This window comes from Nothobranchius furzeri, chromosome 17 (genome assembly GCF_043380555.1).
Source record: "Nothobranchius furzeri strain GRZ-AD chromosome 17, NfurGRZ-RIMD1, whole genome shotgun sequence".
Lineage (NCBI taxonomy): Eukaryota > Metazoa > Chordata > Actinopteri > Cyprinodontiformes > Nothobranchiidae > Nothobranchius > Nothobranchius furzeri.
In genome coordinates, this window is record NC_091757.1 from 57,291,580 (window position 1) to 57,311,338 (window position 19,759).

Sequence of the window (19,759 nt, forward strand, 5' to 3'; positions counted from 1 at the left end):
AACTTTTTATCTAAACACAAAATCAACAAACATGTCTGAAGAAAAATTACAAAACAGTATCAGCATGCCTTCATTATCTTATCATTTGTTTTTTTTTTTATTTTGGAAAATAAAAAGCTTACAGGAAATGGGAATAAGAAAAAAAGCATTTTTCAAACTAAACAAAATGTGTGGTCACAAACTTTTTTAGAGGCTTTAAAGCAGGCAGATGATTAAATGGAGCAGACTGATGCAAAAGCATGACTATTTTAAATGATTATACGGGTTTGTGGCCCAATAATAAATATGCACACAATATAAAGGAAATTCAACTGAATTGTAATAATCTCTTAAAATAATGGAGTTTAAATACTTTAACACCTTTTGACACCTTCATAAGCTTCATCCACGGCTCGGTTAAGTTTCTATTTTGAAACAAGAAAAAAACTGAAACACGACTTCTTCAACGAGTAAAACACTGTTTTTTTTTCCTGATGAGATAAAACACAGCTGGACTTTTCCTAACTTAACCCAACGTCTGCACTTTCAAAAGGAGAATGATCAAAACATTCCAGATGGTAAAACTTACCATCAACTGTAAAAAGCCAATTATTCGAAATACTTCAACATTTTTTTCTGAAAAATAATATTTTATTCAACTTTAATTACATCCTTCAGTTGTTGAAATACTTTTTGATAAATTTTTGAATATTTTTAACACGATTGTCAAATATTTCAAGCTAAAACTTTTAACTATTATACTAAAAAAGCAAAGATTGTAACGTATTAATCATCGTTTTATTGACATTTAGAACAACGCCGATGGTTTCCTGATGTATTTTCTGCTTTTTCAAGTAAAGTGGATTCAAACTCCACAGACCTAAATCTCATCTGTGAAAAACATTCAAAAACCAGCTCTTAAAAACCTTTTGTGCAAAAAAAAATAAAAAAAAAGCAAACAAAACAACCGAGTCCAAATAAACGCGTAACTGCGTGTTGAATGGAAGCCCAGAAGGGCTTTTATCCAGAAAACCGCGGCTGAGCGACTCTGCTGCCCTCTGCTTTCTCGGGTGTAACACTTTTAACATGAAGCCGAGGCTGAGGCCTTCCATGGACCAAACAAGAAGCTAGCGCCAGCGCTAACATACCTGTCAATCATAAGGATACACCCCTAAGCATTCCTAATTTCAAGCTAAATGGATGAGTTACATAAACATTTTTGGGAACCTGTGTACTCTAGACCCAACTTTTACGGTTAGAGGTTACAAAGACATCATCACAGATACACATTAGCAACGTTTACGCACGCAAAATTTCCCCAATCCGATTCAAATCTTGGTTGATTGGAACTCCTGAATCTCTGTTTACATGCACACTACCTGAAGAGTTTATAGGCACCAATTATTCAGTCAGATTAAATAAGTTGGGCATGTGCAGAGTTTTCCTTCCCGGAAAACAAAATGTAAACAAACATCATGAAACGAAATGAAAAATGTAAAAACATTTAAAAAAAAAACTATTCTTCCTGCTTTGTAATGTTTTTATTTTGCTCATAAAAACTAAGTTTTCTTCAGTGAATAACTGCAGATTTGTGCTTTGCTGCATTTTATTGTTGACAATATTAAAATAAGGGAGGGTTATCCTCGTCTCTGCCTCCTGATCAGCTGGTCCGCGGGTTAGGTTCATGAAATGCAAGTTCTGGATTAGAGATTACAGGAACAGGGATGGCTTTCCATCAAATTTAAAAGCCGGCGCTTGTTAATTAGCCCGTCATTTATTTAAGTCAGGCCGTCTAAATGAGGATGGAGAGGCCCGCTAGCTGTTGCACGAATGACTGTGTACGTGCACGTCACTTGGAATGATGATCGGTGTTCCGGTTGCCAGTCTGGCCAGGGAGGAGCAGGAGCCAGGATCACCCAGCTCTGGTGAAACAGCCTGACACCGCCCCTCCTCCTCCTCCTCTCTCCCGGGCTGCTGAGGAGCACAGCTGAGCTGAATCTTCCTGATGAGCAAACACCTGCATAAGGGCGGTGCCTTCAGCAGTCTGGGAGGCAGCAGTGCAGGGGTTCTGCTGTCCTCCTGGTTCTTGGTTCGGTTTCAACCCCTTTCGTTTAGATTCCTGTGGATGAGTTTTAAACTTTGGTTTGGTTTTTAACTCTTAGTGAGAAGTTTTTGGATGATCCAATGGGATCTTTTTTTGCAGTTTGGTTCTAAGGTCAACTTTGTTTGTGGCAATTTGACTGACCTCGGTTTTAAACACCTTCGTTGTGGCAAAGCTTTTTAAAGTAAGTTTTTACCAGGTGTTTTAGTCAGTAAATTGTTTTAGAACTTTTATCAACTTCGGGGTTTTACAACACCTTCTGTTCGGTTAAGCTTTTAACAAAGTTCTAACCAGGTGTTTTTATAGTTGATAATTTGTTGTGATGTTAACCTTTTAGAGTTCTGTTTGCTTGTTTTTAGAACCTTTTTGTTACAATAAACCCCTTTTAATACCCACTGTCCAGTCTTATGTTACCCCCATCCTTATGTTACCCCCATCCTTCACTTTTTAACAACACCTGTCGGGGACACCTGTCGGGGACACCTGTCGGGGACACCTGTCGGGGACACCTGTCGGGGACGTAACAAAACCACCTCTCTCAAACGGATTGAAATTTCATTCCGATCAGGCCAAATCGGATCAGAATGTAACCGGGTCTGGTCGTGTGTGTCATGCCGCTGATGTAGGAGAGGCCAGGTGTGTCATTAGAGGGCCGCTATAATTAGGGCAGCTGGGGTCTAGCCGAAACAAAGCCGAATGCTTCGCTTTGGGTGGAGACGTGGGTGCAGCTAAGTGCGTGAGCAGGACTGAGGGGTGAACAAAACCAGGAATCTACGTTGGCAAGCGGAAGGCCGATGAGATCTTAGCCTGCTACTGTTTTCCAGTTCTGTCATCAAACTTTTATTCATTTCCGGTTCCATTTTTAGTCATCTTCGGTAGAGGGGGAGGGAAGGAAAACGTTCTCGTGAGACTGATGGTTAGCAGTGATGGCATTGCTGTCTCTGGGATGGTAGTTAGCTTCCTTTAGGGTATCCGCTGTAGGGGTTTGTCGGGGGGGGGTTTACTCACTTCTGGGGGCGTGTGTATGAGCTTTAGTTAAAGGGAGCACGGGTGTTTTCCTTTATGTTATTGTCTTTTGTGTCGGTTCCCTACAGCGGCCTCGTGCTTTTAAATAGTAGTTGGCTGGCGTTGTGTGTGTAGTCCCAGGGCCAGCATGGTCGTCGCTCCTCCCTCCTCTCGCGTTTAGAGTTTTAGTCCACCTCTTTCATCCCGACCTGGTTTTCAGTAAATCTCATCCGTGTTGGTGATGTGTCTTGTGAATAAAAATGTTAACTTGTGAACAAGCCTCTGCTATGTTTCACTAAGGGTTATAACCTACGGTTTAGGATCTAAGTATCCAATCCTCCAGGTCACAAGAACATTCCGATTGACATGTTTACATGCAGAATCTTTGATCTGATTAGGACAAACACGGGTGTTATTCTGTGAAGCTCTGTGGTTCACTTGCGTGAACGCGTTTATGTTTGTTGAGTTTGGACCAGTTGGAGAACCGATCCCCACACGTGCCGCACTTATACGGCTTTTCCCCGGTGTGCATCCTCATGTGACCCTTCAAGTCTGTTCTGTAACCGAACATTTTGTCGCACACGGTGCACTTGTACGGCTTCTCGCCCGTGTGTGTTCAGGTGTGTCGTTTCAACGTCGTCCTGGTAGCAAACTGCCTCTTGCAGAAGGTGCACTTGAAGGGCTTTTCCCCCGTGTGCACTCGCAGGTGGTTCTTGAAAGTGGAGGAATCTGCAAACTCTTTGCCGCAGTCCTTGCAGGTGTAGGGCTTCTCCCCGGTGTGAACCCTCGTGTGCTTCTTCATGTTCACACACGAGCTGAAGCTTTTCCCACAGGTGCTGCACACGTAGGGCTTCTCGCCCGTGTGGATCCGAGCGTGCAGGTCCAGGTTGTAGCGCCGGGTGAACCCGTTCCCGCAGATGTCGCATTTGTACGGTTTCTCGACGGAGTGGATCACCAAATGCTTATTCAGGTCCCAGCTCTCCCTGAACATCTTCCCACAGGTTCCACACTTGAAAGTCTTCTCAACCGTGTGAGATTTCATGTGGAATTTATAGTTATTAAAATTTGACATCACTTTAGCACACGTGTCACACTTGAAAGGATTTTCCCTCTTCTCCTCGCCGGATGACTCCTCATGGGCCCTATCAGGCGACGGCTCTGTGTGTTCTTTTACTGCTGCGTTGCTTCTGTGGTTTTGCTCCTTTGCTTCATTTCTAGTTGAGGAATTTCCATCTTTATGTTTCTTCTGAGCCGAATCTGAGCTTTGACTCTCGTTGAGTCTCTTACGTGATGCAGCCTGCTTGTTCCTTTCACTAGGTTTCCTTTTTGAAGTTGTTTCTTTGCTTTTCTTTGAGTCGGAGCTACAATTAATCAATTCATTTTTGGGTTTAGAACTCCTGGATGCCTTTTTCCCACCAGAACATCTACCAAGAGGCCCGGTCTCCTTGCTTTTGGCTGTTTTCTCTCTGAAATCTTTCGGTGTCATCTCATGGTCTCCAGTTGAAGCTGCAGCTCCATCCTTCTGCTCGTCTTGTGATGATTTTAAACTCAAACCATCTTTGTCCTCTTCCAGTTTTCCACTCGACTCATCTGGACCTTCGTTATTTGGTTGGTTTGCCTCTGGTCTGCGATAATGACCCCGTTTTTTGAGCGTTTCTTTCCTTGAACTTGATGTTTTTCTATCTTCTGACTTATTTTTCGTCATTTCAGATTTTCTATCCGACACCTTCATGTAGTTATCTGTCTTTTTAGATTTAAGCTCGGTTTTTGCTTCGTTGCTCTCCTTGCTTGGTGTTTGTTCTGAAGTAACTGATGTGATTCTGTGGTGCGGCGTTTGCTCTTCCTGTTCGGTTAAAGTCGGATCTTGGCTTTGACTTCTCTCCTTACACGTTAGCTCAGTCCACAGGGTTGACAATACTTCTAAATCGCTCCTTTTCTCATTTAGAGTGTGCTCTAAACTCCTACAGATCCATTCTTCATTTTCCCAGTTTGAAGTCGGCTCCATTTCTGTGGAGGCTGGTCTACCATCCATACCAACGTCCCCTTGAACCGGGGACGCTGGAACACTTCCAGATGAAGACAATCTTTCATTTTGAGTCTTCTCATTTCCATTAACACTGGCTGTGGTGTCATCATATCTTGTCTGCATCGTGTTTTGCTCTTGCTCATCAGCTGTGGCTGATACCTTCTCAGTCCGAGTTACTAAATAACTTTCCTTCCACTGCTTTAGCTCTTTAACGCTGGCTGGTGAGCCATCACCATCTGAAAACTGCTCCCTACGCTGGTGTGAGGCTGTGTTTTCTGTATTTACTTCATCAGGTTCTTTAGGAACAGACACACGTACCTCCTGACTCACTGCCGAGCTCTTCTTGTTCCCATCATCACATGTAGCTGTTGCATCTTCCTCATCATCAGTTACATGCTGCTGAGTTTCAGTTTCACAAGAGTTTCCAGGTTGCTCACTGTGAGCCACCGACGTTGTGGAGGTCTCTTTGTTAGATCCTGGTTTTCCATCTTTATTTGAAGTGTTGGATGGTAGATCTCTGGTGGATGGACTCTGTTGTTCTTGGTCCAAAGGTCGAGGCTGAGGACTGGAGACACTTGGATCACAAACTGAAGTCAACTTGGCGCTGGTTTCCTGCTGCTGTTCCCCGCTGATGCACACTTCCTCCAGTTCATCTTTAATCTTTGCGATGTCTGGCACAGGTCTCGACCCGGCCTCGCTGTTCCTGTGCAGGTTCTGGCAAATCTGGTCACTGACAAGGATTTCTAGAGAGAGAAACAAAGATGAAAATATGAAGGTGTCTGATCTGTTATCCATTAGCTAATGAATGTAAATAATAATTGCTTGCTTGTTTTAAGAGGCGGAGTGACCGTAGTGAGTGTGTCTGGCTCGTTTTGTCTTCTCCACCTACTGGCCACTCGTATTTAGCAGCTTTCAAATGCGTCGCATTCATTTCTGAGGATGTGCATGTAGCGTCATGAAGGGACTGTTTTCCACCTAAAGGTCACCTCACCTCTCTCCTCATGAAGAACTAATCTCCTTGAGATATTGTTCAAGGCCTTTGATGCCTCTGCATCTAAACTGTGTTCACTAGCTAGTTGCCCCACCCCACCCCCTACAGCACAAGAAAGAAGACCAAGAACTCTTTTTCTTTAAATAATAATCAAATAACTTTGTTAGTCCAAATAATCATGTGAAGCCTAATGTTCAATCAATCTGTGAAATGACCATGTTAATTACATGAATTATAATACTGTAATCAGTAGTTTTGTATAAGAATTAACTTGGTACAGAAGCACTAGACACTCCTATCACAAGTCATGTTAAAACCACATGACACATTCCTTTTGTCTCTCCAATCAGAGCTTTCCTTTCTGACGCGTGGCGTGATCTGTGCGGTGTTTAGTTTGTTGTCACATTCTGATTCGACCATAAATCAAAACATCTGGATTATAAAACTAACTCCCACGTCACCCTTAACTCAGTTCAAACGTTCTAGAGTTTCGAGCCGGCCACTCGTAACTTTTTAACCACAAAGACCCTTGACAAGCTGGATAATAAAACCTGTTGCGAGTTGCACCTGAATGCAACGCGGTTCAGAGTACAGCTGAACTCACGGACCCTTCAGGGTCCCGCCGACGCTGTCAAACACCTGTTGCTTACCTGGAGGCATTCCAAGACTAGTCTGTCGTACCGGACGCTGTTTCATCGGCTCCGGTACCAAAGGGGGTCCGAGGACCTGACATTCTGGATCTACAACGGAGGTCTCCGTCAAGGGTATGTAGAGCGGCAAGATAGCATCTGAATGTGGTTTTTGAAACTCCGACTGTAGTTTAGAGCAAACCATTCGCTCCCACACAGAACTAAGGCTTCTCCGGAAACGAGAGTTCTGATAACATTCCACATTACACCACCATCTTGCCTCATTCACACCTAGATCCATTCATCACACAGAGTGTTTAGAGTTAGTCAGCCTTGTTTAATTTGTTTAGAAATAAATCTTCTTAAACTTTAAAAGTAGTCTTGCTCTCTCTCTCTTGTCTCTGGGTTAATACAAAGTGTTATCTAATCCCTGCAATAAAAAGTTCCAATCTTCTGATTAAAGTAATATTCAAAGATCCATCAGATTGATATTTCATATTTTCTATGGAATCTCACCTTTTATGGTAATGTAAGATGTAACTAACGAATCATTGCATGCACAAATGATGCTTCAGATCAAAGCTATGCAAAGGAGCCATTTTGAATATGCGTCGTTAAACAACAAGTATATACTCAAGGCCTTAGTTTCACATGCAGGCTAAACATGAAAGTAACCTTCTACCTCTACTTCCTGCATTAGGAGCCAAAAGAAAATCGATAGGGAAACGTTTGAGTCAGAAACAGCAACACAGATCTATGATGTCACTCTTTAAATTAGCATTCATGGACTCATTCTTTGGCTTGTGACAGGAAAGCTGTTGTTGGTTTAGCGTCTGGGAGAGAGCAGAGTGCAGCTCTGCTAGTAGAAGCTAATCATTAGCATTAGCAACTCCACCACACAGCAGAACTCCTCCTGGCTTGTGTTATTTGTGGAGATAAAACATCAATGCTGCAAAGCAAACTGAGTCAGTGGCAGAGTCGTGTTGCTGTTAGCCAATCAGAGGCAAGATGTCCGAATATCAGGAAATGGACTCCAGATCCTTCTGTATGCAGCTCTAATTTCTACCTCCTGAAACAGGAGCACCAGATCTTCCCCCCCCCCCCCCCCCCCCACAGAGAAAACACATTTTAGACCATCGCAAATGTGTCAAAAAGAGTGAAGTTGGTCCTTAAAGGGACAGCGCCCTGAAACGGCTCATTCTGAAAGTGTCGAGGATAAAGCTGGTGAGATCGCTCAATAGTGATTTTATACGTCATATTAAGTCATCTAAGTAATAAAGTAAAGGCACTGCATTGATATATTAAGACCTGATTATCTCTAAGGAATTAAAATCTTTATTGTCATAAAGCACATTCATCCCAACGCTGTGTCACGTGAGAGGGCTCTACAGTCATGAATGAATAGAAGCAGCAAAATCATTAAAAACTACATTTCAAAATGGAGCCTGGTGTGATTCGCACTGCTGCTTAGTGCTCAAGAAAACTTGTTTCATCACGGATCTACAACTTCCTTTGACCCTCTTATAACTGCAATACAACATAAATTTAATCTTTGGCTTCAAAGAGATTTATCCATTACTGGAAGATCCTTCGTAGCAAAGCTGAAGGCCTCTCCCGACTTATTTATGCAGCTATGGCACTTGATGTTTCGAAAGAACTATGCACAAAAATTGATAAAATATTATTTAACTTGATTTGGAAAAAGAGAATACATTATATTAAAAAATGTAATGATAAACAAGTCGTGTTCTGGTGGTCTAAATTCTTTAGATTTCACCTCCTTAAATGCGTCTTTTAAAATCAAATGGATCAAACTCTTTTTAAAAAATCCCAGTTCAATTTGGAACGTTATTGCCAACCATATCTTTAACTCATTTGGAGGATTGCACTTTCTGCTAAGATGCAATTATGTTGCAAGCTCTCGCATGTCAAAAACAATGGAGGAGGTCAGAAGGTGAGCAGAGATAAGCTCGAGCTAGCTGGTGCGAGTAGAATGATGCAGAAGATAAGGCGGACTGGTCCAACTGAACAGGAAGCAGAAGAGGTGGTACCGATGAAGGCCAACTGAAGAAACATCTCAGGAAATGAAAAGTCCTCTGTGGAAAGTTCTGGACTTTGGGTGGAGACGGAGACCAGCTTACAAATAGGACATCATATGGGTTTGGCTGTCTTGTGATAAAAGGATGTATGTAACTGGCAAAAGATCACATTGTTTAGGCTGTCTCATGATTAGTTGAGATATTGCTTCACTATGGAAAATGTTTTGCTTGGCAGTTTCTAGAATGATATATAAAGGGCAGTTAGAAGAGTTCGAGAGAGAGTCGACAGTGGAGAGACAGAGCAGAGGTAGAGAGTAGAGGTGGGATAGAAGACGAGACACAGAGCTTAGACTTGGACTTAGACAGAGTTGGTGTGTGTGAGTGTTAGTGTGTAACAGTTAGTGTTGACACAAGTCGACCAGTTATTCTCAGGGAGATTTTAGTAACAGCATCCTCCTAAGGGGATTGGTTAATCTTATTTTTACCCTTTTGTGTATTTTTTAATTTTGAAATAAATTTTTGGGAAAAAGAATCCTCGTTCTCGATTCTTAAAGGTCTCTTTTAGCCTTTAGAGTTGGGAGCCCCGACCAGACCTAAAGGAGAGGTAAGCCACCTTGAACTACTTGTTCCTGTGCTTCAGGACTTGTTTTCAGGCTGTGACAGATTAAGAAAAGATACCTTAGGTAATGGGAGCAAGTCTCCCCTCCTCCTCGGTAGCGGGACACCATAAGGACTATAGATCATAATGGTTCGATGGTTCAAACAGGCTCTGTTCTGCAAGTGTGAAAAAGTCTCGGTTTAGCGTGGGAAGGAACCATTTCGAAGGGTGGATTGATTAGATTAATTGATAAATCCATGTTAGCCTGATCAACTAACAGGAATCATTTTCTAGCTACCACCGCCCACATTGCTGACAGAGGCGCAAATTAATCCTGATAGGACCCAAATAATAGATGCCTGGATGGCCTCCAGTATTAAACTTCCGCCCTAGTATTTAAAACCACTAAATAACGGGAGAGTTAAAAGGGAAGTGTGTTATCACAGAAGAACAAGTACGTCAATTTTCATTTCACCTTAAACTAGAAAACGAGTTCTAAATTAGGGAGTCCAAACCAGGGTCAGTACGATAAAACTCACCTGCGGCCTCAACCTCCCTGAAAACGCAGCGTATTCTAAGGTTCTAACGCAGGGGTGGGCAATCCTGGTCCTCGAGGGCCGCTATCCAGCAGGTTTTATAGGCCATTCCCATCTGTATCGGGTCGGCCCGGGCCGGGTAGCCCCAGTCGACCCCAGCCTGGCCCGGTTGATTCCACACATCCTTGCCTTAAGCCCATGTGGGCTGATTCTACCCACCAATCAGAGGCTTGCTCTAATGGAAGGTGTGAAGTTGCTGTCAGCAGTGGGTGTGTTGGCCCTGGTCGGCCTGAAGCAGACCCCCTCCAGAAGAGGGCTGAGAATGAGCCTTGGTTGGCCCGGAAAAACACCAGGCCACCCAGATATGTAAACAACCTACGCTACCCGGCCCGGGCCGACCCGGTACAGATGGGAATGGCCCATTAGTTGTTTACCTGCCCCAACACACCTGATTCCAGGATGAATCACCTGTTCAGCAGCTCATCAGGCTCTGCAGCAGCCTGTTAATCACTAGTAGATTCAAACCAGGTGTGTTTAAGCAGAGAAACAAGTAAAACCTGCTGGACAGCGGCCCTCGAGGACTGGGATTGCCCACCCCTGTTCTAATGGAACCAATAAAAGTACACGTTCGCGACAATTACAATATCTCAAAATTACCGATTAAACTCTCCAACTTTCATAGTCAACTCTCATCATCTTGGTTAATGATATACTCTCACAACTTTTCTCCCCGTAAATATCTCATTTGGAACAATCAGGATATTAAATTTAAGAACTAATCATTATATATTCAGAAATGGGTTGATAAAAATATTTTACTTGTGAGTCAATTACTGAATGATGATGGTCAATTATTTTCTTATAAGGAATTTTTGTTTGTTTATAATTTTCCTGTCACTCCAAGAGAATATGATGTAGTTTTCGATGCAATACCAGATGGAGTGGGAAGGTTATTGGTGTCTGCTCCTAAGGGTAGAAACTGTATCATCCAGAACTAAATCCCGGTAGCATATTCATCTGTAACATCTGTCCTTTAGTGAGTGATAAAGCCACAAATCAATGTATTAGACAAATCATTCAAAGAGATATTGTTTCCAAACCTGCAGCTGTATTTTACTAGAACAATATTTACAATGATATAGACTGGAAAAACACTTGGATTCTATCTAGAACATTTATTATTACTAATAAGAGAGGTTACTTTTAAGTTGATCCATAGATGTTATCCGGTAAAGACATATCTGGTTAAACTTAAGAAAAATATTGATACTCTTTGTACTTTTTGCAGCAATGCAGAGGAAACATATGTCATTTGTTTTGGGAATGCACGTATACACATGTATTTTGGATTGATCTAAATAATTTTGTAAGCACCAAAATTGATCCCTCATGTAAACTGAAATTTCAACACATTCTATTTGGCCTCTCGATAAAATAATTCCTGGAAAAAATATATTATTAATCTTCTGATCATTTTTGCAAAATTTCACATACATTGTACAAAATTCTCTCAACAGCGTCAGAACATATTTGCTTTTAAGCCGTTTTCCAATTATCCGGAGAACTAAACAGTACTAACTCCAAAGTGTGTAAAACACAAGAGCTGTGCCGAATGCATAATTTCACTTGACTGACATGTTTATTTATACCTTGAGCATTTATATATATATATATATATATTTATTTCCAGTTAATTTGTTTGTTTTCTCCTAAAGTATACCTTTTTGTTTAAGTACTTGTAGCTGTATACATAACTTGTTATTACAAGCTGTGGAATTTGTATACTCTTTCTATATTCTACAATACCATCATGTATGTTTGTTATTCAAATGTCTAAATAAAAAATAAATAAAAAAAGGAACAACTTCCGCTTTCGAGCTACGTTGATTCTCCATTAAATTTTACAAACGGTGGGGAAAAAAAGGCATTTGTGAGGGGAGATGTAGACCTTTATCAGGTGCATCTCCATCATGACGTGATAAACTAAATTTCTTCTCCTTCTCCGTTCAAACGCAAACACACGTGACACCTGTCAAAGTGGTGCAGCCGCCACCCGCGCGGAGCTGGAACGTGCAAGTCAACCGGTTAACGTGACCTCAACCCCGTTAGTTAGGAGGACTCACCTGTGCGTTGTAACTTTATCTCAGGGTTGAACACCTGGTCCAACAGTCTGCGCTGACGAGCGATCTCTGCCTCGTAATCTTCGACTCTCGTTTCAAACGCTCCCAGAATTTCTCGAGCAGCCGCAGTCAGTCGATCACAAACGAATTTGCGCATACCTTGAACCGGATACATGTTGGTTTTAACCCGACATGAAACGAGAAACAAACCTTTGACCAGTTTCGCACTTCTCGTCTTTGCTTCCGCACGAGACCGCCATGTTTGTAGTCTGTTGGCTAACTTGGCTTGGACTGCCACCTACCGGCCAGACCGGGCACGACAGCTGATTCTCTGCGTTCAAGATTCATTTTTGCTCGATTTTAAATTGCTATAAAACACTTAATGCTGTGTCAGTAATGGCAGCGGTATTTATTTTTAAGAACTAATTCTTTACTTTGGAAAATGGTTTAACAATTAAAACCCATTCAACAACGTTTTACTTTAATTTTGACCTCTTGGTTAAATATTAACCCCAAAAATAATTCTCCAACATATTATTTTATTTAAAAAAAAACTTTATGAGGTCGTACTCTAATTTGACATTTTCCCTCTTAATTTTAAATAACTCCTTTGTATAACTAGTGTGTGTGTGTGTGTGTGTGTGTGTGTGTGTGTGTGTTAAAAGGAAAAAAGAACATGTACTTTAATTGTATGTCTTTAAAAAATAAAAATAAACAAAAATTAAATAAATAAAATACAAAAATAAATATATTTCAAAATATTATAAAAATGTATAAAAACTATGGAAAATGAAACAAAAAAATAAAATAAACAATATAAAAATACACAAAAACACACATTGCACAATCACCATTTTGATGAAGGGGTTTGCAGTTCAAATGGATTTTAAGGAGGTGTTTGCGTGCGTATGTAAGAAATTACTAAAATACTACAAATACTACACTACTATAATACTAATATTTCTAAAATAATCCCCATTAGACCCAGTTTTAGAGCAATGGATTTAATTAGAAAGAAAAACAAAACAAGGACATAAGCAGGATGCAAAAAAACAACTTGTGAAGCTTCATTCAGTTCCAACATCTGCGACCTTTTCAGTCCGTTAAGGTCTTTTTAGTCTACTCTCCTTTACATCCTTGCACCCATTTTCCTAAGATGTGTGGTCAGTCCCAACTCTCAACAGAAAACACACTTGTTCACTCTTGTTCAGCCATTCTTCTGTGGACGTTTTGCATTTTTACCGTTAGTTATGATCTAATGTTACGTCTCGGACGGAGAGTTGCACAATCCCTTAATGTGATCATCTTGTTTTCCTTTTCCCCAGTATGTCTGAGCTGTGAGCAAGTTCAAAGACCAAACTGAAAAGAAAATTCAGCTTTTTTTCTACAGCTGAGTTAACACAATCCGGCTCTTTTTGTGCACAATATTTAACTTTAGTCGGTCTGGTTGCCTTTTAAGGAACTTTTAGCACGCTGAGTGGAAAAACAAATACAGCATTGATTATGAACAGAAATAAATGCATATCTATGTAAATACAACCTACATTACACAAAGATTATATAAGTGCACTTTAACATCACATGCACATCCAGGTCTACCAGTATCTACATCACACTGGTTCTGTTAATAGAAGACAAGAACTAGATACATTTTCATACGTTCATAAGCTTCTGGATCACACACAATACATCACGTTTGTGCCCTACACACATACATTCAGCACAGTGCAGTGAAAAAGGCAGACAACTACCTACAGAAAAAACTTCCTTTGAGATACATCGAGGCTTCGATCTAAACAAAAAAATCAACTAACTAGTCTGAAAACAGAAAGCAGCATCAGCACGCACCCTTGGTTCACTTCTCTCCTCACAAACACAATCAAACACGATCAAGACACGGTTCACATGCACACCGATATTCTGATGCTAGCGTCACCGCTTTGACATAAATAAGATGCTTCTTGGAGTAATCATTAAATAAGATGCTTCTTGGAGTAATCATCTGAGTCTTTCGTTCTCATCTTTTCCAGGAAATGTCCGGACGACATCACAGCTGCGCCGCAAACAGCGTTCTTTAGTTTTTCCGACGGGTTCTGAAGCGTCTGTTCTGTTAGGATCCTTACATCCGGACAGGCTGGCAAGATGTTATCCAGTGCAGATTTAGGTTGGATAACTTTCCCACATTTCTCCAGAATCGTCCTTCTCCTCCGAGTGCGTCTTCATGTGGACAAACAGGCTAGACTGACTCCGGAGACACTTTCCACAGACCTTGCAGGGATACGGTCTCTCTCCTGTGTGCGTCCTGATGTGGACGTCCAGTATGGACTTCTGATTGAAACGTTTACCACAGACTTGGCAGGAAAATGGCCTCTCTCCCGTGTGGATCCTTTTGTGGACGTTCAGGATGGATTTCTGATTGAAACTTTTGCTGCAGATGTCGCAAGAAAACGGCCTCTCGCCCGTGTGGATGCGCTGGTGAACCTGCAGGATGGATTTCTGATTGAACCTCTTCCCGCAGATGTGGCAACAAAACGGCCTGACTCCTGTGTGGATCCTGAAGTGCCTCATCAATCTGGACTTGAACTGGAACACTTTCCCACAAGTGTCACATTTATACTCACATTTTTTATGCATATAAGCAGTGAAGTGGTTCTTAAACATGGCAGGATTATAAACATTGGTGCTTCGGTGGTGTCTCTTCTCTGGTTGTTTGCCACCTTGGTATTGTGCCACCATGTTTAAGGACTCTTCCTGTGCTGCGCTCTGAGATTCAGCTGGATTTCTGCTCTGAGCTGTGCTGGAATGGCCTCTGTCGAACGGACTTGTCACCATAAAAGCTTCCGTCTCCTGCTTCAGTACAAGCAGCTCTTTGTCCTGGCTGGTGCAAAACTCGTCCTGTTCTTCTTTAACTTCTATGAAGTCATTTTGGTGTAAACTGGAGTTTTCCTCGTAGTTAAAGACCTGCCGTTCGATGAGGAAATCCTCCTCTTTAACTAAATGTGGCAGTGAGATGTCTGTAGGGAAAAGAAAAAGGTTGCTGAAATGAGGAAATACATTTAAACGGGTTTAAAAAATATTTTAGGCAATTATTGAGCAGATCAGAAAATAACTGATCAGTCGAACAGAAACTAGGAAAGACGATAGCTTGGTCCTGTCGTACAAATCCAGCCCTTGCTGGACTTTGATAAGACGTCAGCATATCGCGAGTGCTTTGGCGGTGATTGATGTCATTGATCGGTGTAATTTAATCCATTCGGAGGACCGGGAGACCAGCTGTGTGATGTAAAATGTGGCGTTCAATGACCACGCGAAACGCTGCTTGTGACAGCCCAGTGAGACACCAAAGCCCTGTGAATTACGTCATTGTGGGGGGTTGCATAATACATCGCAAATAAATCGTTATCACGATATCAGCATGCACAATATGCATATCGCAAAGAACAGATAAATATGGCAATGAACGGTCGGCTCAGATGTTTGCTGCACATGACGCGTTCTGTCAAACGGAAGCATGGTGTTTCTTTAACAACTCAAATAGAGATCTTCACCCATTTGGCCAATCGGGTGTGTTCTCATAGGTCAGAGGCCCGCCCCCGAGGCAGACGGTACTTAATTTTGATGGTTAGCAAACACCTGAGTTAGCTTTGTTCTGCTCTTTCTGCTGATTCTACTTTTCCCGGGATCCACTGATCGCCTTTTCTCGTTCATTTTCTTTTTCCCTTTCCACACATCTTTAGCTTTTCTCATTTTTATGATTTCTTAGTCATTTTTTAAATTTTTGATTATTTTTGTTCCTGAGTGAAGTTTTTATTTATCGCAAGTAATATCGTCATCGCAATATTAATCGCTGTTATCACATATCGCAGGTTTTCCTAATGTTGTGCTGCCCTAGTGGGGGATTTCTACTGCATTCCTCTGTGTTGGGAGCTTAGGGATCAGTAATCAGTAGGTGAACACTGCTTCATTTCTTTGTATTTGCTTCACCAGCAACTCTTCCAACTTTACAAATGCCGGTTGTTTTTGCAACATCTGCTGAAGTCCTTTCCTACCAACCAATCAACACGAGTTAACCCAAGGAGATGCCAAAATTGAAGCCAATACCAGCTCATTGGCCTAGAGGTATGAGTGTCCGCCCTGAGACTGGGAGATCGGAGTTTAAATCCTGGTCGGGTCATACCAAAGACTTTGAAAAAAATGGGACGTAATGCCTCCCTGCTTGACACTCATCATTAAGGGGTTGGATTTGGGGTTAAACCACCAAACAGTTGCCGAGCACAGCCACAGTTGCAGCTCACTGCTCCCCCAGGTGATGGGTCAAATGTGGAGAACAAATGTCACACACATTGACGTGTGTGTGACAACTAATGGGACTTTAACTTTAAACTTTCATGCGGAAGTGATAAAAATTGCATCTCCTAGGGACTTGCTCCAGAAAGAATCAAGTTTTTTAATCTGATAGTATAGAATAAAACTGAATATGACCAAATTTAAAGGTGCAATATGTAAGAATGACAGCCTGTGGTCAAATTAGGTGACTGCAGTCCATTTTTGTAAACAATAAAAACACTTTCTCACTGCCATTCTGTGAGGTTCACGATTGTTGTCAGTTACGGATCAGCACCAGAAGATTCTATATGACAAATGAAGATGAGTGACACGCAGAAAACGATAAGTAGATAAACACATTGTCATATCTGGTGTTAGCACTCTAGGGTGCTAGGGAGTACTCATTACACTTATTACGGTAATAATTCTACAGGATGATTGGTTGCCATCTTGCTGTTAGCTTGCCGTTATAGTTCTGAACGACTCACTAAAGGAAGTAAAATGCTATGACGCACTTCACACATAGATTTCACTGTAATATTGAGTTGTTAGGATTAGAAATGCACGGACCGCAGCATTAGCTCCACGCAGACACAGCAACCTCCCAAACTCACTGATTGTAAACAGTAATCACATCCCTCTTTGGCTTTTTTATAAGGAAAAACTGACGAGCTCTTTTTGGACGTTTGTTCTGTGATCTGTAAAATTCCACTGCTTGGTTCTTGTCCAAACACGGCGTAGTAACGATTTGTTTTTACCTTTTAAGCTGACAAGTTTCGGCTAACGCTGTAGCCTTCCTCAGAGCACCGCCGATGTTCCTTCTCCGTCTATCTGTGGGCAGCGGAAATAAGGAGATTTGGGCCCAGGACCGTGAACACAGATGATGGTGTTTACACATCGGATCGCGCATGGGACATTATCATCTGCGAGGAGGGTGCGAGCAGTAGAGGGCGACATCGTCCTCTGCTGCCCGCAGATAAACGGAAAAGGAAGTGATGCCATCAACATGGGCGGTGCTCTGAGGAAGGCTACAGCGTTAGCCAAAACTTGTCAGCTTAAAAGGTAAAACCAAATCTTGACTACACCGTGTTTAGAAAAGAACCAAGCAATGGGAAAACGACATCCCTCCAGCCGGCTGAGAAAGACATCTGCTCCAGTATAACCTTCCTTCCAACATGATTTGAGACTTTTTGTGATTATTTCACTGTAAATTTCTTCTTTAAATGAATTGAAGATCACTGTTATTTGTGCAATATAAAATAAATGAACTAAACTGAATCAATGGTATTCCTCTTTCTATTACTGTTAATAAATCAAATACAAGTTTGGAGATTGACATTAACTCTACATATGTGCAATATTCGTTTGAATCTGTTTTCCCTAAATCTCTTCTCACTTGCATATGTTGGCTAATAGCAATGCCCTCTCACCTGAATGCCAGATGACGTGGGAGTCCAGTTTAGATTTCAGATTGAATCTTCTCCCACAGGTGTTGCAGCAATAGGGCCTCTCCATTGAGTGGATCTTCTTGTGAACATTCAGAATGGATTTCTGGTTGAATCTTTTCCCGCATTCATCGCAGGAATACGGCCTTTCGCCTGTGTGGATTCTCTGATGAACTTTCAGGATTGATGTTTGGTTGAATCGTTTGCCACAGATGTGACAAATGTAAGGCTTGATTCCCGTGTGGATCCACTGGTGTCGGATCAGTTTGCACTTATACGGGAACGCTTTTCCACAGGTGTCACATACAAACTCACACTTTTTCCCAGAGCGAGTATAAATGGGAGACCTTAACACAAAAGTTTTATGTTCTTCGTTCACTTTGCAGTGTCTCTTCTGCAGCTTTGCTTCTGCTTGTCTAGCTGATAATGAGCCTTCTTGCTTTCCTTCTTTGGCATCTTGGCTCTCAGCTAAATAAGAGCACTTAGAATTCAGCTGATTACTGGAGTTTTGTTCTGGTTTACTTCTACTTTTAGCAGATGCCCCACGCTCCTCATCTACTGCCTTATGAAATCCATCAGGATTCAAGGAGTCAATTTTATCCACAATGTTGTCCCCTTTATCACCACCTGCCAGCAGAAGAGTTTTGGTTTCTTCTTTAAGTGCAAACTGATCATTCTCCGGACGGCTGCAGAGTTGCACAGGTTTCGAGTGAATTTCTTCCAGCTCTGAGTCCAGTTTATTGAGCCTCAGCTCTGTCTGAATATCTTTTAACTCAATGAAATGTTGCGGGATCTCTGAAGGGAAAAGTAATACAAATTAAGCAAATATAACAAACAAATGTAACAAAGATGAAAATATTAAAGCTGTTAACTCATTCCAAGCCTTGATTTTCAAATGTTGTGCTGCAAACCCAAAATTTAAAGGGGCATTTTATGCAAAACTCACATTTTGCAACATTTTGAGCTGCTATGAGTCTCTACCCCCTCTAAAAAGACTGCTAACATGAAAAAAAAATCAAGTGTCAGTGTTTAGTTTTAGGAATTGTGCACCTAAAATCAAGCTGCTTCAAAAAGTCCCCATCTGTGATGTCACAAATGGGGAATACAACATCTCGTGTGCTCTGCAACTCTACTCTGAGCCCCTCCTGGTTATTGGAACTTATCCGTTTATAGCAGCCTGGGTGAGGTGTTGGTGGGCGTGGCCAGTTCTTAAAGAGGCAGAGCCCTAAATCAGCTCATTCTGGAAGGTACTGAAAATGTAAAAAAACTGCTGAGATTGCTTTATGAGTGACTTTTGTACAAAGAACATCATGAACATGTTTTGTTTAGACCATAGAACTATTATCGTATCCTTTCTGATTCGGCTCATTGCAACTGGGATTTTGGGGACTTTCTATTTTAGCACTATCCAGATGCTAGTAAAATACATCTGTAAATATGTTACATGTTAAACGATTGGTGGTAAATATGAGGTATAACCACACGCTTCCGTATTTAAAGGCAAATTAGGCCTTACAAACCTGCCCTTTGTAACTTTACTTGAGGTTTCCAGACGATGGCGAGCAGCCTGCGCTGACGGGTGATTTCTTTCTCATAATCGGCGATAGTTTGTTCAAAAACATGAACTATCTCTTCTGCCGCTGCGGCCAGTCGCTCGTTGACAAACTGTCTCACACACTGAACCGAAGACATTGTTATTCTGTCCCTAATGATATGTTCTTCTGTGGTTTAATGGGTTTAATAGAGAGATGTCTATCCGCTTTTTTATTGTTTACTTCCGCTGTGCGTCACACTGAAAAAATCCGACAGAATAAGTCACGTTTATAGTTCCGCTAAGAAGGATTTTTTTTAAATTTCCTTTTACCTGTAATTATTTACAATACCTGTAAATAATTTAGCTGGAGAAAAGCTAATAAAATTAAATATACTAAATGTGATGGTAAAAACGTCTTGGATTTCACATT

General features: G+C 41.4%; 1 protein-coding gene across 1 annotated transcript; it reads right to left on the reverse strand.

Annotated features, from left to right (window-relative positions):
- Positions 1-3,370: 3,370 nt before the first annotated feature.
- LOC107394349 (zinc finger protein 721) lies at positions 3,371-19,593 on the reverse strand. Its single transcript, XM_054731161.2, is given in 5 exon segments — positions 3,371-5,854; positions 12,028-12,322; positions 14,188-15,038; positions 17,781-18,590; positions 19,316-19,593. Coding segments are annotated over 5 exon segments (4,485 nt in total). The 5' UTR covers positions 19,488-19,593; the 3' UTR covers positions 3,371-3,497.
- Between the last annotated feature and the right edge of the window lie 166 nt (positions 19,594-19,759).